This window comes from Barbatula barbatula, assembly GCF_947034865.1.
Source record: "Barbatula barbatula genome assembly, chromosome: 1".
Lineage (NCBI taxonomy): Eukaryota > Metazoa > Chordata > Actinopteri > Cypriniformes > Nemacheilidae > Barbatula > Barbatula barbatula.
In genome coordinates, this window is record NC_136766.1 from 18,384,278 (window position 1) to 18,410,691 (window position 26,414).

Genomic DNA, 26,414 nt, shown 5'->3' on the forward strand with positions numbered 1-26,414 from the left:
GTGCTACGATCTCGGCCGGGAGACAGAGACGGAGCGTAGCTGAGCGCTGAACTTGAGACCGCGTCCCGGTCACGTCTCAAGTCCCTCTACTTTCCTCATTTCATTATCGATCTCTAAACCGCGTATTCTTATTTTGCACACTCGGATTACTTTTGCCATAAAAAGTGAACCAAATTTCTCTCCGAGTTGCGTGAGACACTGCGCAATAGAGAAACGTTCAACCGAATCCAGCATGTCCATTTTACCGTTCACTCCGCCGATCGTGAAGAGGCTCCTGGGCTGGAAGAAGGGAGAGCAGAACGGACAAGAGGAGAAATGGTGCGAGAAGGCCGTGAAGAGTCTGGTGAAGAAACTGAAGAAGACAGGACAGCTGGACGAGCTGGAGAAAGCCATCACAACTCAGAGTGTCAACACCAAGTGTATCACCATACCGCGGTAAGTGCACTTAAAACAACCCATCCATCATTTACATGCCTCATACTGGACTTTACCAGTAAAAACATCGGCTTGTGGTAATGTGTTTACTGCTTTAGTGTCGTGATTTTGACAGAGGCTGACAGTGCAAGATATACAGATATCGAACTGAAGCAAAAACACCTTCAGTCACCATACTAAAGTTAAAGCAGAAGAGCCCCTGCTGTTTAGAAAGAGCTAGTGACACAAACAGCATCTCCATCCTCATGCGTGGATTAGCATTCATTTTCTTAGCTGCTTATGCTATTGTTTATGTTCATTTATTGCCACTATATATTTTAATTTGATATATCTGTATATTGCCTTTTCAAATGTTGTCATTTAGCTTATTGTCTGATGAGGTTATATAACACGACCTTAATCTGGGAAGCGCTGAAGCAACTGTATCTGGGGTAAACGGTGTTTATATTGTAGATGGTGGTTATATTTGGCGCAGGATGTGCAGATATGGTATTTTAAATAACTGTGTTTTGTTGGCTGTGTGATGGGGTTGTTGTTGTAAATTGTTTTTTTTTCAACTCAGTTTTGCAATGACTGGTTAATCTTGTTATGTCACAGTCTGATGCCGGCCAACTACTCACAGTCATGCTCGTATGAGCCATTTGAAAGTAGTCATATATATATATATGTATATATAATATATAAGTTGGTCCTTATACTATGCAGTACTTCAATAGATGACATTCTTTCATTATGAACATAAGAGGCTTCAGAATGTGTAAGGGCATCTGTTACTGTATACAAAACATACCTATAGGTCTATCCGTATCTATAGATCTTTTGATGTATTCAAATTGTGTGTGTGTGTGTGTGTGTGTGTGTGTGTGTATGCGCATGCCTGCTTTTGTTTTTGATGTGTGTTGTGTGCTTGAGAAGTCAAAGTATTGTAAATGTTTACTTTTCAAAATATATGACATACCTTGCAGGCCTCTAATATGTCACATAGGCCTACTGGTTGTTTTTTTCGTGGTCATGGAATGCAGAGGTCTATTTATTTATTTAAATAGATATCTACATATTGAGTACAGGCAAGCAAGACGTAGTATTTGTATTTCCATCAACAGATCTTTAATGAACAATTTTCGTTAACATTTTAAAATTGCGAACTTTGATCAAATGTTGTGTGTGAAATAAGGTTTACAAATTGTGTAGAAGAAGAATTCAGAATTGCTCAGGCATATAGAGTGATCGAGTACTCGGATTGCAATTTAATTTTGTAGATTTAAATTTGTTCTTACACTAAAGGTGGTTAAACCCCATATGAATGTTGTAATGGCCAGACAATCGTATCTTTCTTTAGAAAAACAGCTTTATAATGATATGCGGTGGAGCTTATAGGTGAGGACCAAGGGACCAGATTCTACAGAATAACTGTGCTGGATAACCTCTTGAGGGATTTGAGTTTTTTCATTCCTTTCTTAAATGTCATTGTTAGTTTGACACATTTGGGTTGCCTGACTGAATGTACTGTTTACTAAATTGGCTTGCGCTAGGCTTAGTTACGAAAAAGAAGATAGAAGTAGGGGTGTAACGATACTTGGTATTACGAGATTTCGATGCAAATATGTTATGAGGGGCATCGTAAAGTGATGGGGAAATTTTACAATGTTCCTTTAATTCTATTCGTTGAGCAGTGGAGACGCGACCTACTCTGCGCCATCGCGTCACGTGTAATTTCAACCCAGTCATAGACATCGCTTGAATCACCTGCATCAGCTCGAACAAAACGTTACAGCAAATTTGGCTTCGAAAGAAACTACAATTGAAATAGAGGATGCCCTATCATCAGCATTTATGTCCAAGATCTGGCAGCATTTTGGTTTTCCTGTCACTCGAAGGGACGAGGACGCCAGGACGGTAAAAAAAAATTGACAAAATGCAAACAGTTTGTAAACACTGTAAAAAAAAGCCTGGCATACACAACATCAAATACTACGAACATGATGTGTCATTTAAAACGGCACCACAACAACAAAGTAATGCAAACCCCAGCGGAAAAAAAAGTAAAAGAAGGCCATACAACCAAACAAAGAGCATAGTTTTGCTGCAACGTGGTCTCAGTCCAGTGCAAGAGCTCAAGAAATAACCAGGTCTATCTGAGTTTTTATGGCGAAAGACATGAGACCATTTTCTCTGGTCAACAATGTTGGAATTTGTACTGGAGTACTGGAGCCCCGGTACCATATTACCTCATGCCCACACTTCAGTCAAGAGGTAGTTCGAGCCCTGTAACCAAAACAAAATGTGATGGATGGTCTGAAAAGGCAGAGAGTGTGGCGATAACAACTGGTGGACAACGGGTGGACTTCGAGGGCAGTTCAGAGCTACGTTACAGTTACGGCACATGTTAACCACAGAATGGGAAATGAAACGTGCCGACATCAGTGATGCAGAGGAAAAAGTAAAACGCTAAAAAAAGCCACCACTGTCCGGTCTGATATAAAGAACGCAACCTTGTCACCCATTGTGCCTCTGAAATCTATGATCAAGGAGAGCATGACACTGGACTAGAAAGACTCCACAACTATAGCTAACATGAAAATAGCTCTCCTTCAAAACCTCTCAAACAGATGTACAGGATTATCTGCTGCAGGGTACCGCATTGGACCCCAGGATTTGGTCGTTGCCCCACCTACTCACTGACAAACGCAGAGAGGTTTTTCACCGGTTGAAGAACAAATCAAACCGACTACAGCAGGTATTTCTTCATTTACTACTTATGTAGTAATATATATTTGCATTTGTGTGTTTGTCATTTGCATGTTTGTGTAATTTGTGCTGAACTTTTGGGCGTGTGTGTATGTGTGCTTTACTACTAAACTATACTACATCCCCTTCATTTATTTTATTCTTTTTTTAAGGCCGGTACTGTGGAGCATGCAGAAGAGAGAGAGGGAGGTGCCAATGATGAAAATTGCACTGTTTCAAAAGATCTTGGAGTTGAGCAAGAACAACCACCTAGTAAAAAGACAGCACTGGAAGATCTCCTTGGTGCAACTTTTGCTATACCAGCAGTCGGCCAGTCGAAAAGTATCAGAGAAGTAGAGATTGAGATGTACAAACGGGACACTTCTATTCCCCTCACTAGATGTCCACTGAAATGGTAGAAAGAAAGTGCTCAAATGTACCCACTTCTTTCCCCTCTTGCCAAGGCTTACTTAACAGTTCCAAGAACTTCTGTTCCAAGTGAACGTGTTTTTTCCACAGCAGGGGATATTGTCAATGCCCAAAGATCCCAGCTTCTGCCTGAGAATGTAGATATGACGGTCTTTTTGCCTACAAGTAACCTAAACAAACCCTAAAGCTGTTTATGTTAATTTAAACCTACTTGAACAGAACACCGTTCTTTATTTATAGTTTTTACTGCACTGTAATTACTTTAGAAAGTTCTGTCTTAGGTTTCAGCGTATGTTTTGATCTTAATTCAAATCTTATGTTAAATTGCATTTTTTTGCAGAAAAAAAACCTTTACTTAAACCTTAAGATGCTACAATTCTTTAAGGTGTTGGTGCAACAAGAAAGTTGCTGAAATTGTAAATTTTTTTAAATAAATCTGTTTGAAACTGTGAATTTCAGTTTCATTTTCAAATTTTGTTCAAAATATTGTAATGTGTATCGTATCTTTAACCCTGCATTAAGATATGTATCAAATAATGAGCGAAGTGTATCGTTACACCCCTACCTTGGAGTATTCCTTCCCAAGTTTAAAGTTTGCTTAATTGTGTGGTGTTTGTGGGCTGAGCAGCTGTGGGCTGAGCCTTGCAGTGATGCTGTGTGTCCTGTTATGTTGGTTGTTGTTTCCAAACATCAGTGAACGCAGGGCTTGCAACCAGAGATCAGGCTGAGTCACCAAGAGTGAGAGAAAGTCTGAGCCTGTGGCTTTGTGGTGTGACCCACTGGTGCTTCTATGGTTAAATGAACCATAACATATGATGAGCACAACTACTGGGTTGCTTACAGTGGGTACGGAAAGTATTCAGACCCCCTTAAATTTTTCACTCTTTGTTATATTACAGTCATTTGCTAAAATCATTTAAGTTATTTTTTTCTCATTAATGTACACACAGCACCCCATTTTGACAGAAAAACACAGAATTGTTGAAATTATTGCAGATTTATTAAAAAAGAAATGGGGTGCTGTGTGTACATTAATGAGAAAAAAATTAACTTAAAGGATTTTACTAAATGGCTGCAATATAAAAAAAGAGTGAAACATTTAAGGGGGTCTGAATACTTTCCGTACCCACTGTATAAGAGTACTGTAACATACATTTCTTGGTTAAAGGAATAGTTCAGCTTCAAAATGAAAATGCTGTCATTATTTTACACACACTCTTGTTATTTCAAACCTTTATTCTACAGAACACAAAAGAAGATATTTTGAATAATGTCGGTAACAGAAACTGTTGCATGACTTGCATTGGTTTTGTGTCCATACAAAAGAAGTGAAAGGGGACCAACTGGTTTTGGTTACCAACATTTTCTGGAAAATATTCTTTTGGTTTTGCAGAAAAAAAAATGACACAGGTTTAAAATGACAACAGGGTGGGTAAATTATGAGAGAACTTTCATTTTGAACTATTCCTTAAACATGTATCGATTTGCATTTTTTGTAGATTTATAAGAGCTCTATTTGCAATATAGCATAACCATATCTATCTTTTTAATTTAAAAGTATGGCGCAAGACAAAAAGGCCAAGCGACAGTCTTATAAAAATCTGAAAAACTATTTCTGAACTGTTTAGTGTTTTGGTTTGATTTGGTGTACTCAAGTCAAATCAGCATTATTTAAATAGCGTTTTTTTTACAATTTTCATTTTTACAAAGCAGCTGTACAAGATAGTAGTATAGTATTTCTTGTGTTTTCCAATTTCTCTAAGCTGTTGTTGATGTTCAAATCACCAAAACAAACACACCCCTACCACATCTATTGCTTTCGTCAGCTCGACTAATGTTCGTCCTGTGCACCTTACTGCTGATAGGCTACAAGGTTGGTTATGTACTCGGCCCGACTTCTAAACAAGCATAATCGGAAAGTGGACACCCGCCTTTAAGTGTGTAGTATGCTCATTTTTTCCTATTATAAGATTGTAATATTAAAAAACATATCAAAACCGTTATTGGTTCAGACCGAATGAATCGGTTATGATTTTAGTAATTTTTTCCATGGGGTTGAAGTAGTTTCATCTCTATAAACCAAGTTTTTAATCCAGGACTCTTGAAGACTTTAGCCTTCACATCTGTGAGACAATACTCTACCTTACCCTGCTGGAAGATCCAGATTCTTCAGTCATTGCCACTTGCTTATAGACACATGCACCTTCAGGCCGCACAACCCTGTCCTGTCCTCGCATGAGGTTAACACTGAAAGCCTGTCTGAGCCTGCTGGAGATTGAGAGACAGAGAGACAAAGAGGAAAATCAGTGGAAACCATTTGATGATAAGTGTGGGACTGGACATAGTTCGGAGGACAAAGTGGAAACGTAGCGATAGAAGACACAAGACAGATTGAAGTTGTCCAAGACAGGATACGGAAAATATAATTAACCACAGACTTACACTTCCTTCTCCTGACTCAGGCCTGTCATACACCTGTTGAAGCCCTATTAGAGTCTTCCTGAGAGGATGTCTGCTCTGTGTATGTGCAGCACGTTTGTGTTTCGAGACGCCTGCCATATCTCACCCTACAGTCTTTATTTGCTTTAAAACTCTCCTCACAATGACTTCAAAGGCGGCTGAACTGTGAGTAAGACCTTCGATCTATTGTGTGGGCGCATTCAACCAATTTCCCAAACAAGTCGCATATCAAGAAAGTATATGTGTCGTGGCGATAGACTTTATTGTTTCTAAAAACTGAAAGTGTCTGTGCCTTAAAGAGATGTCTGGCTTTAAGTCTGGCATCTTGAAACTCTATACAGTATACAGCAATTCAAAGGCGCTTTTGACAAACCGAGGAGATTGGATGTCATTGGCTTGTAATTGATGTGCCGAGGGTGGTTTTCTTTTGACAAGGGTAATGCCTTCAAAAGCTCCATGCAACTGAGGGAAGCGAGTCTGTCTGATGATTCACGGTTTTCGTGTGGCAGCTGATGGTAAGAGAGTGAAAGACGGCATGACAGAATTTCACAACCCTTTGAAGTAATGGCAGAAACTGACAGTTAAGACAGTATTAGACTGACAGGCAACACTGGTTTCAGAACTGTCGTAGTCTTTTAACTGACGCTTTTATCTTTATAGTGACTTACAGTGCTCTAGTTAGAGTGACAGCCCTGGAGCAATCTGCGGATATATCTGTTTGTTTAGGGGCGATTGTTCTGTGTGGGGGATGTACGAACGGCATATTTTTAAGATTCACTAGTCATTACATAGGATGAACAACTTGTCGCCTGACTAGTCCTAAAGGTGCTGTGTGTAATTTTTTGGATTTTATATTTGACAGAAATGCAATGCAATACACATAACTGTGTCTTCAGAGGTGTATAAAGACCTTACATAATTAATCGTTATGTTTTTATTACATTATAATCTATTTCTGTGCATACACCACGGGTCCCCTTGCATGGACTTTGCCATGTTGTTTCAACAGAACTGGATATTTTTTTAACTGTTTTTACATGCTGCTAAAAAAGCACAACTTTCATAGTAAACATAAAAAACAGTGCCCAAAGATGCCGGTTTGAGTGTGTGCGGCACCCGTGGCTGTTCTTTATAAAAACTTTCCAGAGAGGGCTGTTGCGTGTTCAGCACAAACTGTATGTGTCGACCCACAAAAACTGTGTTTGTGTTTTTGTCCTGTTTGACTGATAGTGTGTCTGTGGGTGTTTGTGGATTCGCTGAGGGCAGTAGAGTAGGCCTGAAGCACCCAATTGATGGAGTAGAGCGAGTGTGCCAAGTCTGACTGCGGTTGTGGTGAGGATTAGTGAAACAGTTTGTCGTTTGTGAGATTGTGTGTCTGATTTGTTTTATTCTCTGTGCTGTGGAAGTGCACCGTGTTATTTATGTATGTACAGACATGGTTGTTTTATCTTAACGTGTCTTTGCATTGAAAGCAGGTATTTGAGTGTAAGTCTCATGTGTGCATCTCTCCTGTGTGTGTAATGTTTGAGGTGGTTAGTCAGCACTCAGGAATGCTCCGTCTGCCCAGGGGAGGGCGTGGGCCGCTTCTGGGTTTGTGGTTCCTGCCGGGGTTGAAGGTTTAGAAAAGCTCTGTGCCGCCTCCGTATCTGCTGGAATAATAGACACTCTGTACAACAGACAACAAGACTGCTTTGTGATAGTCTGTCATCACGAACACAACCGCTGACCCTCAGACTGCTTCTGACCACCGTGAGAAAATAGCCCTTCTTCAGTCGGGAGCTTTGTGTGTGTTGAAGAGCGCTAGTATAGACTTTGTGCAGAATGTTTTGAAGTTTGTCTGGGAGTTTTAGAAGACCTGCTTAAACGGCGCTTTATGGGCTGAGTTTTAATGAGACGGCTCAATGGGCTTGGATCACAGTAGACTGAAAATGCATGTGTTAGATCTATGTGATTTATGAAATGAGCATTTTATGTATTCATCTGTGATCACATGTGTAACCCAAATAAACAAAACTTGGAAAGACAGAGGACGTCTCTGTGTCTGTCTTTATGACCTTGATTCTGCTTATTGATTCCCAATCCTATCGAATCCCATTTTGATTCTAACTTGACAGTGAAAGTTAAACATTTAAATATAAAATGTTTATTTAGTGTTCGTATTGCAATATACATTTCAATATAAGAATAAGAATTCAGACGATGCCAGTTTCTGCAATTTTATTAGACAGCAAATTTTGATTCAGGTTTTATAAGAAGAACACAACAATTCTTTGTAGTTGGTGGTGATATAGGCAGTGTTACTACAGTAACCAAAATGCTCTAAAGTAACAAAGAGCACTTTTCCACCATCGTGCCGAACCTTTCTAAGCCCGGTCTGAAATGGTTACAGTTTCCACATGAGCGTGGCTCGGCACAGCACCATTTGGAGATAGAGGTGACTTTGTTCCTTGGTTAAAAAATTATGCCCAGTGGTGAACACAACATAAAATGGGTACTTCTGCCAAATGATTCTGGAACTGGAACTACAAAGGAAGTTCCTGTCATATTGCGTCATAAAGAAAAAGACAAAAAGTAATCTAAAACAAGCGCAGGAACCGGTTCTCGATACCTAACTCTATTCTATTTGCAGAACCCCATGAATGTTAGCCAGAAATGAAATATATGTATGTCTAAGTTCATTTTGGAGCCATTGTATTTTTTTCCCCACCGCCACAATCATATTATATGTGGTATATATGTGGAAAATCTCAACGTTTTTATTTACTTTCACTGTTCCTTGCTGGTGGAACAATCTTACAGACTCTGCCTAATCAACTGATTATGGACAGAAATCAAAAATTTGTCTTATGTCTTCAGTAGGTCATATATTTATTTGAGATTGGTTTATGTGACATAAAAACAATATTCTAACAAGATTAGACTATTGTTTTTATACTGCCGTTTAAACCGAGCCTAAACCGGTTATTAAATCACTACTTAATTTCCAAACTTTACTCACATTTTACAAGTGTTTTGCACATATTTACATTTTTGTGATGATTGCAGTGTTTTCTGCTCCCCTGCAGAGAACGGGCCCCTGTATCCACATCCAACCACCTGCACATGGACCCCCACAGGGCTCTGTTTACATAAGCGGGGGGCCAATGACTTCAGCAGAGAAAGGAAAACCAAAGTTTTTCAAAAAATAATACTAGTTGACATTTTTACCCGCACTCACATTATGATAGGAAAAGCAGGTCTATTGATATAAAATTGAATTTAAATAAGCATTACACCAAATGGAGCCTAGAGGCTAGAGTTTCCATGTGAATTGAGTTTCTTGAAGACAACATTTATTTAGATGTTTTTCCTATCAGGTTTTATACTTTTATCTGGCAGCTGGTTTTGTCATGTAAACCAGTCAGTCCACTGTTGATTATATGCTTGTATTCATGGAAAAATTCAAATGTAAAAAGAAACTCAAGGTCATCAAGATAATAATTTCTTTAATAAGCAGGTATATGTCCGCCACGGTGTATCACTATCTTGTAAAGTATTAAAGTGCACAGTATTTTATATTTTTAAGTGTCCTAATATTGTATTGGAGTCCCCAACAACAGTTTAAATGCATCCATGCATCATTATACATTCAATAAAACATAATGCACATGGCTTATTAATCACACTTACAGGTTGTGATTCAGAGATGTTTATTGGTCGAAATAAAGTCGTGCTGACCCAACTCTCCTGGATAAGCGTTTAGCAAATGCCACAATAAACACGCCAAGGTTGGAGAAACAGTCAGTAAAATGACAGGTAAATAACTAAAGTTTTCATTATACTGCTGTGCAATCGTAGGGAAAATATTTGTATCCTCTGGTTCTTTACATCATCATCCTTCGGATTTGGAAGTGAAAACAACTACGTGTTTTATTTTGCTGCGCAGAACACAGCATCTTCTCGACAGGATGTAACACACAAACTATCAGAACTGTTTGCGGGCAGGTCAGTGTGTTTGGGTTTCGCGGGCAGGCGGGGATTATGCAGATATGACGTCTGGAAATTATCCTCAAAAAATACGAAAACGAATCGCCTCGTTGGGGTGGTCGGGCAGTCGACTCTTTATTTTGGGAGACAGTATCTTTTCTTATCATGGACTTTTTGATTAACAACTTTGCAGATTGTTTACATTGAAGGAAAGCTATGTCACATGTGGCAATAAAGACAATTTTAGGACACCCAGGTAATGTGCACTTTAAAGGAATTTTCAACATACAAACTGTAATTTGACCTTCAACCGTTTGGAGTCCATTGATCCAAACTATATGGTCCACTATATGGAGAATAATCCTGGAATGTTTTCATCAAAAACCTTAATTTATTTTCGACTAAAGAAAAAAATACCCAAAACATCTTGGATGACAACAGGGGTGAGTAAATTATCATGAAAATGTATATTGAAAGTGAACAATTCCACAAGTCTGTTGTACTGTTGCGAACTGTCTGGGTTTAGCTTGGGGGAGGGGGAATAGCAGTGGTCTTAAAGTCTTTTAAAAGGGGGGCTGTGGGGGCTGGGTTGGCGTATATTTCATTGGGTGCAGTGGTCCCACAGACGGTATGACGTCAAAGTTGCTTTTGTCCTCTGCTCTCACTTTGCATCAAATTTGCATGCAACAATTTACTAAGTCAATTTTTTGTTGAACTTGCTTAGAGTTTGAACACATACGTTCAGCAGGTGTAACAAAAGTTACAAAAACATTGATTTAAGTTTCTTTCTTAGAAATACTGAAGTTGTGTGCATGTTTATGTTGTTCTATGAAACAAAGTTAACCTGTTAAAAATAAACCTAATGCCTTTTTAATCAGCAGAAAGTTGAGTACGTTTGTGCTCATTGGAAGGGTGTGTGCCATGATCAAGTTGGGGATGCCTGGACTGATTCACAAATCACACAATGTACAGCCCACGGCGTCTGTGTTTTTCAACCTCTAGAATAATGCAACCCAGCATGGCTCAGCCTGTAAGAGACCCCTCCATCCCTCCAGTTCACCCTGTCTGCTCTCTTTCTCTTCCTCAACCCCTCCCTGTCCAGATCTCACCCGTCTCTACTCAAGTGACAGCCGGCATGTGGAGGAGGGGGAGAGCGGGCTTGACCCACCCTCTAGGGTGGGTGGGTGTGTGTGTATATATGCACATTTTAGTCGGTTCTATCTGTCTCACTACTGACCTAATTTTGCCCTCTGCAGCTCAATCAATAGTTATTCAGTATCTCCTTTTCACATGATGTCTGCCCACGTGGCAGCGGACACAGACGCTCATCATTGAGCGGTGGAATGTAATGGAAAAGTGAAGAACTGACATTGAATACAATACTTTCAGAATTATACATTTGACGCAGTCCAAGCCACCAGGACTGAGCAGACTTTGCCATGATTTATTTAATCTGTTTATGTCCTAGATTATATCGGAACAAAAATATACATGTTATGAAAATGTGTGATCTTCCTACCTAGTATAAAAAGATAATCTATTGCATTAGAGTACCTCAGAGATGACGTATTTTTGTGGGCAAAACCTGGAAGAGAGTTAGATTGAAACGTGAAAATATTTAGAGGTTTTGTTAACCACAGATGTTATTTCAGGCGCTTTAACAAAAACCCATTCAAAAACCTGTGGACTTTGGGGCAAAGGAACCGGAAGCGTTAAAATACGTGTTTATTTTGGCTATTCTCCAGGACACCGGTGTTAGAGTACTGACTTAAGGCTTCTTGGTTATAAGTAATATTATCTGCATATGCCAATCAGTTTGATATTGTGCTACCTAACGTAATGAAACTCATACATTATTATGTGTGAATTTTAAGCATCTATATTCTGGAAGAAAACATCTCACCTCTTTCATTTACTTTCATATGTCAACTTTTTGTGTATTGTCTGTTGTGGATGAAAAGCATGCAATGAATGGTATCGTTGGCCTGGATTCTTTAAGGGTTGGAGAGGTTTGCTGAACTTGTGCCCACACCCCAATCCCCCCAGCACTGTTGCATATTTCAAACATGCAGTAGATCTATCATGTATAATAGAGCACTGCGAGAGGTTGTGACAGAACTGTACGGGTGTGTTTCAGCACGCCACTAGTGCGTGCAGCCCTCCGGTGTATTAGAATCTCTGAGGCCTGTCTGATCTTGACCGTGACGTTGTAGGAATTGTTACCCTGATAGGCATCATGAAAATGTTTTGGACGCTCAAATGCATGTGAATGTGTAGATAAACAGTGTAGGTGTGCAGAATGAGGTTAACGTGAATATGAGTTTTGATATGTTTGTGCGCTCGATTGTGTCTGCAGACTTGAACAGGCATCTTTTCTGAGTCTGTGAATAACACACGAGAAGTTTACCGTGTGGTTGTTTCTGCCTGAGGCCTTTACCACATTCTAACACATGATTATGCCCCTTTTCAAAATTAGGCCATTAACATAAAAGGTCTGCCTGATGTGCCTGCAGAAAATTATGAGAAGTGGGTAAACAGCAAACAAATGCCTAGTGGAATGTTTTTGTTATTTGTATAATCGGTTATTTAGCTTTTGTCTTTTGAGAGATATGTCCTCTTTATGTTGCCATTTATTCATTTTAAATAACTTAGCGGACTTAACTTACTAAACTTGGTTGTAATAATGACTAGTGCGGGGCGGTAAACCGGTTCATAACAAATACCGGTGTGTATTTTTGTTATGATATGTATTTTTAATATACCACAATACCGGTGTATGTCGCTTAAACAATGTGCCGAACTCAATATCGATCGCAGTGCGATATTGTTTCAGCAGGGTCTGATTTCACTGTTGCATTGTGACCGGCCATTCACGCAGAATGCGTCTTTCTATGCCACGGCACTATTGTCATCTACTTTCCTCTCACATATCTAATTTCAGCCTTTTTTATGAAGATCTTTTTATTTCAGAAGTCTGAACATATCAGTTATTATAGGGGAAGGGGATTGTTTACATTGTGTAGTTACAAGTTGTTTGCGAAATCTGCACAATTAAAATTAAATCAGGTATTTTGACTGCAACTGTCATGCATCCTGATTCCTTCCATTCATCATGATTGCCACCTCTTTATAAACAGCATCATTTTGTGGGACTTACTAACCTACGTATATAATACTAGTGTGGAAACTTTCTACAATATTCACTCACCATGACAGTATAACATTTTTATGTCAAATTAACAGCAGTTAAAATGTGAAATCTTGCTGCTTTAATGACTCAAAGACTTATTCATGTTCAGTGTTTAAGTCGGTTTAGGATATTGCATTACAAACAGCATGTTGTTATTGCAACATTGAATATTGAAATATAACTATTCTAAGTACATAACTAAGGGATGTACTGAAGTACCTAAATAATGGATCATTCAGCAAAAAAATCTGGCATCATTTATTCACCCTCATGTTTTTCAAAACCAGTATATATTTCTCTCTTCTGAGAAGCAAAACAGAATTGTCTAATTGACATTAATGAGGAATGCCTTTGTGGTTTGGTCTCCATACACTGGAAGTAAGTTGTGGCCAATGTTGTTTGGTTACCAACATTCTTCAAAATATCTTCTTTTGTGCTGTGACAAAAAGAAACCCATATAGGACTGGATGGACATAGAGGTTATCCCCTTAAGTTCACACGTGCATTCACTTGTGCATATATAATATCTAATTTATTCATAATAAATATTTGAGTAGTGCAGCATCTTTTTCTCCCAGCTCTTCATTTCTCTCTCTGTCTCTCTGTCTCTCTCTCTCTCTCTCTCTCTCTCTCTGTCTCTCTCTCTCTCTCTCTCTCTCTCTCTCTCTCTGTCTCTCTCTCTCTCTCTCTCTCTCTCTCTCTCTCTCTCTCTCTCTCTCTCTCTCTCTCTCTCTGTCTCTCTCTCTCTCTCTCTCTCTCCGTCTCTCTCTGTCTCTCTCTTCCTTCTCTCTCAGGCCGTTCCTCAATATGCATTCTTCAGTGGTCTTGTGTCCTCGTGTTCTCGCTCTACTTCATCAATAACCGTCAAAGTCCGGTTCCAATACTCATGAACACAAGGACAGAGAATGTATGAAATTACCCAGATGTGTTCTCGATATCAACCATGCATCGAATACAGCCTTGCGCATGAAAGGAACTCGCTTGAAGTCACTGCGGCGCGTCCATCCAAGTCCGTTCTTCCGAGGCGCAAGACGGAAACGGCCATAGTCTCACACCTAAATACACTCAGAATTCAGTTTTTTTATTATGTTTTTGTCTTTTTGTTTTGTCTTCATTTTTTGTACACATTGAAACGCACACTCTCTCCATGGGGCATGGCGTCTGGATTTTACATTATATCTTTTTTCTCCCAATCAGCCTGTGAAGCGAAAGCTCTCTTATGAAAAATTAAAAGCATATTTAGCTGCTGGGGAACTACAGAGGCCTTGAGCAGACGTGACCCGTGCTGCTGTCTGCCGTGCGGTGTAAAAAAGGAGGGGTTTGGGGGTGCCCTAGCTTTTCACTCTCTGACAGATGTGCCTAAAAATCTTATGTTACTGATTTTACTGTTGGTTTCTTTGCATTTCTGAAATAAAGTTAATAATAGCTAGTTAAAAACTCTCACCAAGCCTACTCACACTTCTGAAACCTTTTTTTAAGACTTCCTCTTTCTTTTTCTTCATATCACGTGTGGTGTGTAACCGAAAGCACCACATTAACAGGAAATTGAGCCATTTTTCCTCTATCTGCGGTCCCGCATTATATCTTTGCATCTTTAGTGTTTGTGTTGTAGTCATTTTCTCCAGTTTTTTACTGCAACCCTGCAATATGTCTGCATTGTGTGCCTAAATCTAGTGTTGTGTTCTTTTTCTACCAGGTCGCTGGACGGTCGGTTGCAGGTATCTCATAGGAAAGGACTTCCTCATGTGATCTACTGTCGCCTATGGCGCTGGCCTGATCTACAGTCTCACCATGAGCTCAGAGCCATTGAACTCTGTGAGTTTGCATTTCACATGAAAAAGGATGAGGTGTGCGTCAATCCCTACCACTACCAGCGCGTTGAGACACCAGGTAATGCTTACTGCCAAACATGTTTGAATATATATTCAATAAGTTCATAATATCAATGTAAATTAAATGAGCTGTGTTGTTAATCATTAAAACATGAGTTTGGACATAATGGAAATTCTGATTCTTCTTTTGTCTCTTTACTGTATGTCAACTCTCTCTATGTAGTTCTTCCTCCGGTCCTGGTTCCTCGGCACACTGAAATCCCCAGTGAGTTTCCTCCACTGGATGACTACAGTCACTCCATCCCAGAAAACACCATCTTTCCTGCTGGCATCGAGCCCCAGAGCAACTACATACCAGGTAGAAGACAAAGAAAGTTGCTACAAATCATTGACGCTGTGAATGTTGATGGAGAATTAAAAAATTTAAAGGAATTGTTCACTTTCAGCATACATTTTCATGATAATTTCCTCACCGCTGTTGTCATCTAAGACATTGCCATCATTTTTTTCTTTAGTCGAAAATAAATTAAGGTTTTTGATGAAAAAATTGCAGGATTATTCTCCATATAGTGGACTTCAATGGACTCCAAACGGTTGAAGGTCAAAATTACAGTTTCAGTGCATTATGTTGTTACGTTGAACAGGTCGCGCTTGACATAGGCGGAATCCATGTTAGGCACACAAAATTACTATTTTAAACAAAAATTTGACACAAAGACAATTGAATGTGTCATTGAACATTCAACAACTTTTGAACGGTCCTCCTTCTCCACATTTGTAAACACTGACTCTGTACTGCCTATGTCAAGCGTGACGTTTTCAACGTAAGTAAGTTTTACGTGAAGTTGTGATCGCACAGAACAGAGCAAGGCAAGCATTTTTGTTTATAAAGCATATCATTTTTTTTAAATGGCCGTTCGTTTCGCTAGACAAGACCCTTATTCATCGGCTGGTATCGTTTAAAGCCCTTTGAAGCTGCACTGAAACTGTAATTTTGACCTTCAACTGTTTGGAGTCCATTGACGTCCACTATATGGAGAATAATTATGGAATGTTTTCATCAAAAACCTTAATTACTTTTCGACTAAAGAAAAAAATACATATACATCTTGGATGAAAACAGGGGTGAGTTAATTATCATGAAAATGTACGGTATGTTGAAAGTGAACAAGGTTTGAAAAACAAAGCAGTAACGTTAGAAACTGCACCACAAGGGACTTTTGACGTCAGGGACAAAATCAACATGTGATGCATGTTGGGATGCATGTGGGAAAACCCAACACATGGTGAAAATGTACATATTCCCGTTTTTGATACCATAAGAGAGCTGGGTTCTGGTCCTTTCCAAATCAGTTTTTTATTTGCACATACCTTGTATGTAATACAAATTATGGCTATCTAAAGTCGGCTGCGCGCTATGATTTTCAGGACCGGAATTTGGAAGAAAACAGGTTTAAAGTTAGGTGATGAAAATACAGCACAACTGTAAAGTATCACAAGTAAAAGTCACTTTACAGTGGTAAAAGAAAAAAGCAATCATTACGGCCAGCAACTAGTCAGTAGTGAAGCAAGTTTTACATTGTTTATCATGGGCATAGTGTCTGAACTTTTGATCATCCCCTTTTTTGCGATCGCGGTCCAGAGGCAGTTCACATTAGCAGCGGACCAGGGATGACTCCCGGTGCTCCAGACGTGATACTCCTTCATTCTTCATGTTATGTGGTTTACTTTGATAGGTGAGCTGTCTTTGTAGTGTTAAGAGAGGGAAGTTGTGAGGGATTTTGTAGCCACTATAAATCACTGATAAACTCACGGAAAGATATTTAGAAGAATGCTTATAACCAAACAGATCTTGCCCCCCTTGACGACCATTGTAGGATAAATTACTTTTATTCAATGTTTTTCTGTTGAAAACAAAGAAGACATTTAGGAAGGATTTAGGACAGCAAACAGTTCTGGGGTACTTTTAACTACCATTGTATTTTTTCCTACTCAATGGGGGCAAACTTTGTCTGGTTATAAGCATTCTTCCAAATATATTTCTGTGTTTGTCAGAACAAAGACATTTATACAGATTTTGAACAACTCGAAGTTGAGTAAATGATGACAGAATTTTCATTTTAGGGGTGAACTATCCCTTTAAAAGAACAAGTTTAGTCTGTAGCTCCAGTTGCCTTGGTCTGCGGGTGGATCTCTCAGTTGGCAAGAAATAGCCGGAACTCGGCAAACCAAACATACACATGGAAGTGTCCAGTGCACCGGCCTCTTAACAGACAGAGCACAGTAAAGGGACAGTGCAGCATGACAGAGAGTGTCTCTACTGGACGTTTTTTATATTTTTCAATGAAACATTTTTGCATCTTATCCAAAGTAACTTGCACAAAGTAACTTGTAACTCCCCACATAGGTCTTTTTTTTTTACTAGTAAACAACAGAATGAAAAAATAGATAATATTCTTGTTGTTTGTAGGTCTAATCAAGAGGTATTTACCCGAAGTTGTCGCTTTGATTCTGTTCGGAGTGGCTTTGGCTGGGATATTTCCATCCGAATGGTATTTGATTTCGAGAGGCTGTCTGTTACTGTAATAGGACGATGTGTTGTTCCACATCCCTGGGCTTAATGTGAGCTGACCACAGCTTTGTAAATCAGGTGTCTTAATCTCAGGGTAGAAAAGTAAAAACCTTGTGACTTATTGTCTTAGTTGCACCTGCTGGATTTTGCCAGATGTGTTTGCATTTGTTCCTAATCTTTTATCCATCAGCTGGGTTACTGTATTATGGGTGTGTATCATTTGTGTGTTTGTGTGTGTTGCAGAGACGCCCCCTCCAGGTTACATCAGTGAGGATGGAGAGACAAGTGACCATCAGATGAACCGCAGCATGGACACAGGTGATTCTGCGTATATCCAGTTTACACCACAACATGGTTGAATTCTTGATTCTTATTGGTTGACATACATTTTAAGTGTTAATTTTTTAACTGTACAGCTGCAGACGGTTTCATCTTAACAACATAAACAAACTATTATGTAAAAGGATTATACAGTAAAATAATAATACAAATTAACATGAACACACATTTATTTAAATAGTAATATTATTAGACACTAGCCAAACACAAAACGGAAGTAAAATAGAGGTAATGTGCGCACGCGTCTGATGAAACGGTCTATAAAGTAGTTCTATTTTTGTTTACAACATTGTCCCAAGTTTGCCCTAAATTTGTACAAAATGTCAACCATTTCAGATGAATGTTAGTAGTTTTAAACATAAGAGCTTTTTATGGTAGAAAACCCAAAATATTTGAAGTTGCAAATTGTATGAAATATTCGCTCTGGATTTTGTATAAACAAAGGAAAGATTATGTTGGATCGTTGTACATTTATTCATCATTGCTCTGATTTCTTTTTTTCAGGTTCTCCAAACCTTTCACCAAACCCTGTGTCTCCTGTCCACAATAATTTAGGTAATTCTCACCATCAGTCATCATTTCATGGAAGTTTAATATGTTATATGGAAAGGGGAACCAGTTTGATTTATTTAAAATGAATGATTTTCATCAAATCTATTTCTCTGATTCGGTTAGAGCATTGCACAAACATTCTAAAATTTAAATAGCATGAATTCATGTATTGTAGCTTAATTGTGCTTGTCAGTATTTAATGTGATGAGAAAGTCTAGGCACCACGAGAGGATCAAATAAAGCATGCAATAACAAATAAATGTGCATCATGAGCGGTGTAGTATGACTCACGAATGTACGACTTCTATGTGCCTTTGGCCAAAAAGTCTAGTGAGTTATCGTTTTGAAGCTTTGTATTGATGCACTCGCAGATTAAATCAGTTTTTGACTTATTCACTGTATTGCTGGTCATTACTTTTCATCTGGACTCCAGATGAGACTTGAGAACTGTGGTTTAAGTACTTCAGTCTTGTGAGGCTGGTTTTTCATATAACAATGAGTGGTTAAAGATACATGTTGAGACCAATTTGGTTGTGATAATAACACAATTTTATTAACTGAAACTTTTATTTTTGTTTTGTATATTTAACTATACAGCCGACAGACTATGCCATCGCCGATGGCTGATAGACATGACGATGTTAAGCCAGCATCGTGATTCCAACAAATGTTTCACTTTTGTCACGTGATGCTCACTGCTCTGTGCTGTACAGATCAGACTTGCCTGACTTTATTACTTTGAAGCTCACACTGTTTAAAGAGGATGCGCAGACCCATTTGACTTTATAACTGTACCTTATAAAGAAGATGGGTGTCTGCGTTGGCCCGTATTGAATAAAGAAGACGCTAATCTGCGCAACTTGAGTTGTATAAAGAAGACTCGTATCTGCGCAGCTCGGGTTGTTTAAAGAAGACGCGCCTCGCTTATAATACTTTTACTGAATGTTATTTCAGAACAAGAATACAATCTACCCTCACTAACTGTGAGGCTCGCTCTGTACAGATGACACACCTGAATTTATAACGGCCCATTTCGCACTGAAGATGTGTCTCTGCGCAGCTCTTGCCAGACACGCCTTTATAACGCAATGTCATCGCCCATTGTGATGTTTCACTGTAGCTATCGTCCGATCGTCCCAACACTACCATACCACCTTATTCAACCCTTAATAACGTCTGAGAATATGCACGTCTTGCTTTGAAGTATTTCTGGAAATGTGTTTTTCAGGCTCTTGTAGGAAATGGATTGTTTGTGTGTTCCCAAAACATCTTAGACAAACCGCCCACAGTAAACATTCAGAAAAACATCCTGTCAGTTACCAACTTAGCAAGGGAGGGGGCCGACAGTTCACTGTTTATCGGATTGTGCGTTTGCAGACGCAGCCCAGATCCCTAAGCGATTTCTCTTCTCCAAAGCAGTGATGTGCGTGTGTGTCCGAGAAAAAAGGCTTGTGATGTAAGGCTGTCATTTTCTTGTCGTTTTGATTCCAAGAGATGATGGGATTTCCGAGTTTCAGCCTTTATTTCTGGGAATTGCTGTTTGCTCTTGACATCACAGTGTCGTCAGTTCCCAGCCCTCATGCGTGCTGTCTTTTTAGGTATTCCGTATCCCCACCCATTTGTTTGTCTTTCTTTTCCTGACTTTTTCCTACTCGCGTTTCTTTTCCACCGCCTCTTGATGTGTATGACCGTGCCTGTGCTGGGATTCTCAAATTTCATTGTTCTGTTCTCTCTGTACTTCAGATCTCCAGCCAGTGACATACTGTGAACCAGCTTTCTGGTGCTCTATATCATATTATGAGCTGAACCAGAGAGTCGGTGAGACTTTCCATGCCTCACAGCCTTCTTTAACAGTGGACGGCTTCACAGACCCATCCAACTCGGAGCGCTTCTGCCTGGGCCTGCTGTCCAACGTTAACCGGAACGCTGCTGTGGAGCTCACGCGCAGACACATCGGTACACACATCTGCCTCCATCACTCATTCATAAGACAACATTAGCGAAAGGTTGCGCTGTTTCTGCCTTTCATCCAAGAGTACATGTAGGCCTATATGTGAAATGTGCATGTAATGTAGCTTTGAACAAGTACTGTTGTGTTCATCACCTGGATTAACTGTAGGTGTCAAATATTAATTCAAATATTTTATTTAAACTTTTTAGAGATCGTGTTTTGATGTATGTTTTTCTGGCAGGCCGGGGTGTGCGTTTGTACTACATTGGTGGTGAGGTGTTTGCAGAGTGTCTAAGTGACAGCGCCATCTTTGTTCAGAGTCCCAACTGTAACCAGCGTTATGGCTGGCATCCTGCCACCGTTTGCAAGATCCCACCAGGTACAGTAAGCAGACCTCCCTTTCTGATCTGAATACCATGACATTCAGTTTTGTAACAGTATTTTGCTCCTTTTTTATTAAATGAATTTTTTGTGTCCACTCAGGCTGTAATCTGAAGATCTTCAATAATCAGGAGTTTGCAGCTCTCTTGGCTCAGTCTGTGAATCAGGGATTTGAGGCGGTTTACCAGCTCACTCGCATGTGCACCATTCGCATGAGCTTTGTGAAGGGTTGGGGAGCGGAGTACAGGTACTACAACAACCCTTTCCACTGTATCTCTCATCTCGACTGCCACTCTTGGAATGTGGCCTTGTTTTGACTAGTACAAAGAGTTTTGCATCACCTATGAAGTGTTGTTGTTACCCGAAGCCACAGAAGCCATAACGCTTCCAGTTTAAAGGAAAATGATGTCATCTTTTATTCACCCTCAGGATGTTTTAAACCTGTATACATTTCTTTGTTCTGCTGAACACAAAAGGAAGATATTTGGAAGAAAGTTCTCAATTCTGGGACATAATTGACTACCACAGTTAAAAAGTTTAAATGGTTGTCAAAGGTATCAAGTAAGATTTCATGTGTACAAGCAGGATTGTTTTCGTTTGTTTGATTTGCCTTTCTGTACATTTACACGTACATTTGTACATTTAAGGAGCAAGCAAGGTAGTTGTTCAGCGCTATTGTTTTGAATAAACAAATGGACAGCGACAATAACAGTTGTTTGAACAAATTCATAACGATATTTTCGCTGCTGTGTACAATAACAGGAGTCGCTGTAAGCGAAATGCTAAATGAGGAATTGTTTTAGTTCCGACAGACCTGTGGCAGCATGGCAGAATCTGATTGGCTGAGATAAGTGTTCTGTAGGGCTGCACAATTTTTAAAGAAAAATGTGCTATGCAATTACGTGCTTTATACCATAGTCTGTCTGAATACTCGATTCTGATTGGCTGGAAGGTGTGCATTAAATGCAGGTACAGTCAGTTTGATCAACATTTGAAATTTAAATAAAAAGTCTGATCAAAAATTACACTGTTATGGGACCGTTCATCCAAAAATTTTAATTGTGTCATCATTTACTCACCCTCAGATTGTTCCAAAGCTGTGATGAACACAGAGAAAGATATTTGGAAGAATTCCTTAAGCCCAACATTTTTTGGCCTCCATAGACTACCATAGTAGGAAAAATGACAATGGTAGTCAAAAGTTCCCCAGAACTGTTTGCTTTCCTGCATTCTTTAAAATATCTTCTTTTGTGATCAATACAACAAAACATTTATAAAGTAATTTTTCCTACTATGGTGGTCAGTGGTGGCCAAGAACTGTTTGGTTACAAGCATTCTTCCAAATATCTTTCTCTGTGTTCATCAGAACAAATTGAATTATATAGATTTGGACCAAACTTGAGGTTCAGCAAATGTAGCAAATTTTATGGCTAAACTGTTTCTTTAACTTTTCAAAAATTTTGTAATTCAATTCACATTATTGCAAACCATTGCGTTTTGTAACAGTGTACAGCCTGGTCTGGCACGCTGTGGTCTTGAGCTTTGACGTAGCATGATTACCCGGTGTCCACCAGCTCAGCGTGTCCGTCATATAAACTGTTAGGTCTGCGCTGGCAAATAATGCCACACTGAACACACACATATGGTGTGCTTCACATGTCAGAGTTTCCTGGTCTCTATTTTGCTCTGTACCCCTCCCGCTCACGTAAGTAACTTCATTGTCTGAGCCCGAGGAACCTAGACCCTAATCAGAAGCAGTTGTGCGTTTTGACCAGGGACATCCACAGAGTGGAAAGGAGTGTGGGACTGTGCTTTCCAGACAGCTTGGCCCGTGAAGGCACAATCTGAGCTGTGTCAGGTTTCAGCAGACACCCACTCACTCTTTTTATCCCTCTCTCTCTTTCTCTCTCACACCCCTCCATGTCTAACTTTCTCTCTGTAAGTGCTTAAACAAACTCTCTGTTGTCCCAGTTGAGCAGTTTATTAGATTGTGTCCTTTCAGCAGACATCACAATCCAGACAGCAAACATGACGTAGGAGAGCGCAACAGCTTCATATTCTTTCAATCGTCTCCGTTGTCTGGCATTCAAATCCTGACATTTAAATATGGTCATCTGAATACAGTAACCTGAATGGACGAGGTAAAGCTCGTGTTTTGGAAGAGTGTTCCTCTTTCACTTCTTTACTTACTCCACTTTTTAACTTTCCACTACTCTTAATCTGTTTTCCTCCCTGCCCAACTCTGTAAACCAATGGAGATTGCGGTCAGCGTTAAAGCTATATTTCAGAATCAGCACAGGCTCGTAAAGAGTCTGTTCACAGACAGCTGAAAGATTCATTGAGAAATTCATGTCAAAAAGCGAGAGACAGACAAACTTTGCAGCTATTAGAGAAGAACAGAAGGCAAGGACGTCATTTTTAATAAAGCTGTGATGAAAGTATATCAAATTCAACACTGCCCTCATATATGGTGTAACTCTTTTTTCAATGTGATTTTCCATGTGCTGTAGTGACTGAAGAAAAAACTGGCATGTGTGTGTGTGGGAGGAAAAGATTTGTGGATTTGTCAGTGAGGAGTGAAACGTGAAAAGTGAAAAGTATGAGGTGTCGTGAGGGTTCCGGGACTCGTCTAGCTCACGTGTGTGTGTAAGCACATGCGAGGGGGACTGAGACCGGAGTTGTGTAAGCATTATGGAATGTAAGTGTGATTGTGGATCTGATACATATGAACTGGGAATAACAGCAGAGCAGAGTTTACACACAGAGCTCATATGCACTTATGTCAGTGCAGTAAACGACAATAATGGACACATTTTTCAGGATTCTAGAAAGGAAATCAATAAACTTTTGGTTTGAAACGAACCAAATTTTATGCGTGATAAATAAAGTGGTATAAATAAATAAAGTGGCCTGACATCATTTGAGGTAGATGCCATTGATTTGCTGTTTTGCATTCTAATGCAGTTCTAATAGATACTTATGTGTCTGGATACTTTTGGCACTATTGTATGTTTCTAATCATGTCGATCTCAAATACAGGTCAGATCTTGATTTCAATGCATACAAAAGAATGTGTTTGACGTCTTGGATACCAGAGTTTTGTGAGAATCACCCTTTCTCTCACCTCTCTTTTCTTTATTTCTGTTAAGGCGGCAGACAGTGACTAGCACCCCCTGCTGGATAGAACTGCACCTGAATGGTCCTTTGCAGTGGCTGGACAAAGTGCTCACTCAGATGGGATCGCCTTCCATCCGCTGCTCCAGTGTGTCATAGGAAAAACTCTCTCTGTACAAACACAACATGTACAAACCAAGAAATCTGGAAACAAGTTCCTTCAGGAATCAAAGGCTGAAGACATTCATACTCGCCCACTGGTGGGTTCCACAGCCATTTTCAGACTCTGTAGCACTTTTACATTTGTCTCACTTTGGAGGAGCGTATTATCAATGTGTAAATACTTTTTTTGTAAAATTTGTCATTTATGATATATTGTGTTTTATAGCATTAGTGTATGTAAGATCTCTCTTGTCTTTTGTTATTCTTTTAGGTAAATGTTTACTATAACTGGGGTATTAGATTGACTTGATTTTTAGAAACATGAAAAAAGTGCTTTTTATGTAAAGTTAAGATATGACGTTTTCAGGATATCAGTTAAACTATTTTTGATCATCTTTTTGTTTTGGCACAATAACTGCAAACATATGGGCCTCATATGTTGTATTAAGCATATCAACGTGTGACATGCTTGATTCCCCAGTGTCAACCCATATTAAAGCTTTTGATGTCTCTGACTTCTTTTAGCAGTGTGTTCAAACACTGACAAATCAATTACTGTTGTTAGTCAGGTTTACCTACCCCATGCATGATACATTCAGAATCATACTTAAGCTATTAAATAACACATAGTTGCAATTCACTGCTCAGAATATAGGAAACCTTGTCTACATATGTACACATAATTGTTTATGTGTTGGATATTTTTTGGAGCTATATTTGTTGATACGCAAGTGGCTTTTGTCATTGTTCAGGTGTCAAAGCAGGACTTACAGTATGTTAAGCATGCATGTTCCGAAAGGTTGTAAACTGTGCATCAGCCGTACCATGACTGTTTGTCTTTGTACTATCTACTCAAAGTTGAATTCAGTCTGCAGTGAAACGGCTGTCCACTGTGACACTGGGCTTCTATATGTTTGGAATGATTGAATATCAATGTGTTTGAGCTTTTTCCTTATTGATGCCCTGTTGTCTTGGGCGAGTGGTTGAGAAGTTGTTCAAGGTTTGGACAAATGTGGCTTTTAGCTTTGGAAAATAAATCTTTGTTTTGGTGGATTTACAAAAAACATTAATGGGCATTACAAAATTTAGTGTACTCCAAAATTCACGCTTTCTGGCATTATACATTTTATTCCTTGATATATGTTGAAATTGGCAAATACCCATTAATCTTTGTATACATTTGTGCATATGCATTCATGTCTGCAGGTTCTAATGTTCTCCTCATGTTCTCCTTAAGTTATCCAGGATAACTCTGAATTGAGTGTGCCTTTACATCAAGAGTTTGTCATCTGTATATAGTATATTAGAGACATCTACACAGCCAGTTATTCATATTGATCAGTACATGGGTGGTCCAGCGTTGGACTGCTCAGGGTTAAGATCGGTTTTCAGCTGCACTTGTAAATATGTCTGAAAAATTGATAATGCATGCCTATTTTCTGAAACTCATGCCGTTTGTAATGTTAAAATCTATTTTGCTACCAAATATTTTTTCAGAAGCGGGATGGGAAAGCAAATGCTCTTACCTCTGTGTTTGCAACCACTGAAAGGGAGCGGTACTGCTGGCAGGTTCTTTTAAGGTTATTGTATTTTTTATACATCAGATTCTCATAGGATATGGAGAAGGGCTTCGAGAAGGGAAATGTTTACCTACAATGGGCTTTGTGAAATTTGATATTGTACAGTACTTTTGGTTAGTTCTGTTTGATGTGTTTGCGATGGGTTGCAAGCACTTGCATGCCTTTTTGAAATGGGGAAAGATGTTCTGATGTTTTATTTCAAAGGAATCATGAAGTTCAGAATTTAGTGTTTAGGTACCTCATGTGTACTTGACATTAGATATACGACATGTTTGCATACAGTATAAGTCTATACTGTGTTGTGTGATATAGATGCTCTGAGACTTCAATAGAGTCAGTATGTATTACTAGGATTCCTCAAAATGTATTTATAGCATCTTTGTGTCATCTGGCAAAGAAAAAAAGAAGGTACTGATATTATTCAGAAAATAATCTATTGTCCATGTAAGCAAACATTTAACTGTTTTCTTTAAGAGGAAAAATCAATTTTCTTTTTCTCAACAAATTGTTGAATATATTTTAAGTAATGTGCATTTATTGTGCTTGTGTAACCTCTCACGTTCTGTGACTTTCTGTGGCTTAGTGATGATTGTTGTGCTTGTCTCTTGTTAGATTTCTTATTTGTACAAGTATATAATCATTTCTCTTCATCCTTAAAGTTTTGCCAGGAGAAAATAAAAATCATTGTTTGTTGAATTTATAATAAACCTATACATGAAACGAC

General features: G+C 39.1%; 1 protein-coding gene across 1 annotated transcript; it reads left to right on the plus strand.

Annotated features, from left to right (window-relative positions):
• On the plus strand, positions 1-26,414 carry smad3a (SMAD family member 3a). The gene is made up of 9 exons (XM_079461865.1): positions 1-435; positions 14,904-15,097; positions 15,263-15,397; positions 17,855-17,929; positions 18,455-18,505; positions 20,246-20,458; positions 20,695-20,832; positions 20,937-21,081; positions 23,984-26,414. The coding sequence occupies exons 1-9, from the start codon at positions 233-235 to the stop codon at positions 24,105-24,107; spliced, it is 1,278 nt and encodes a 425-aa protein (XP_079317991.1). The 5' UTR covers positions 1-232; the 3' UTR covers positions 24,108-26,414.

What these genes read in the sequence shown, in the direction of transcription:
- smad3a (XM_079461865.1), top strand. Translation starts at nt 233, where the DNA reads ATGTCCATTTTACCGTTCACTCCGCCGATCGTGAAGAGGCTCCTGGGC. An exon ending in AAGTGTATCACCATACCGCG is followed by an intron (nt 436 to 14,903) that starts GTAAGTGCACTT and finishes TTTTTCTACCAG; the next exon opens with GTCGCTGGACGGTCGGTTGC. An exon ending in CGTTTGCAAGATCCCACCAG is followed by an intron (nt 20,833 to 20,936) that starts GTACAGTAAGCA and finishes GTGTCCACTCAG; the next exon opens with GCTGTAATCTGAAGATCTTC.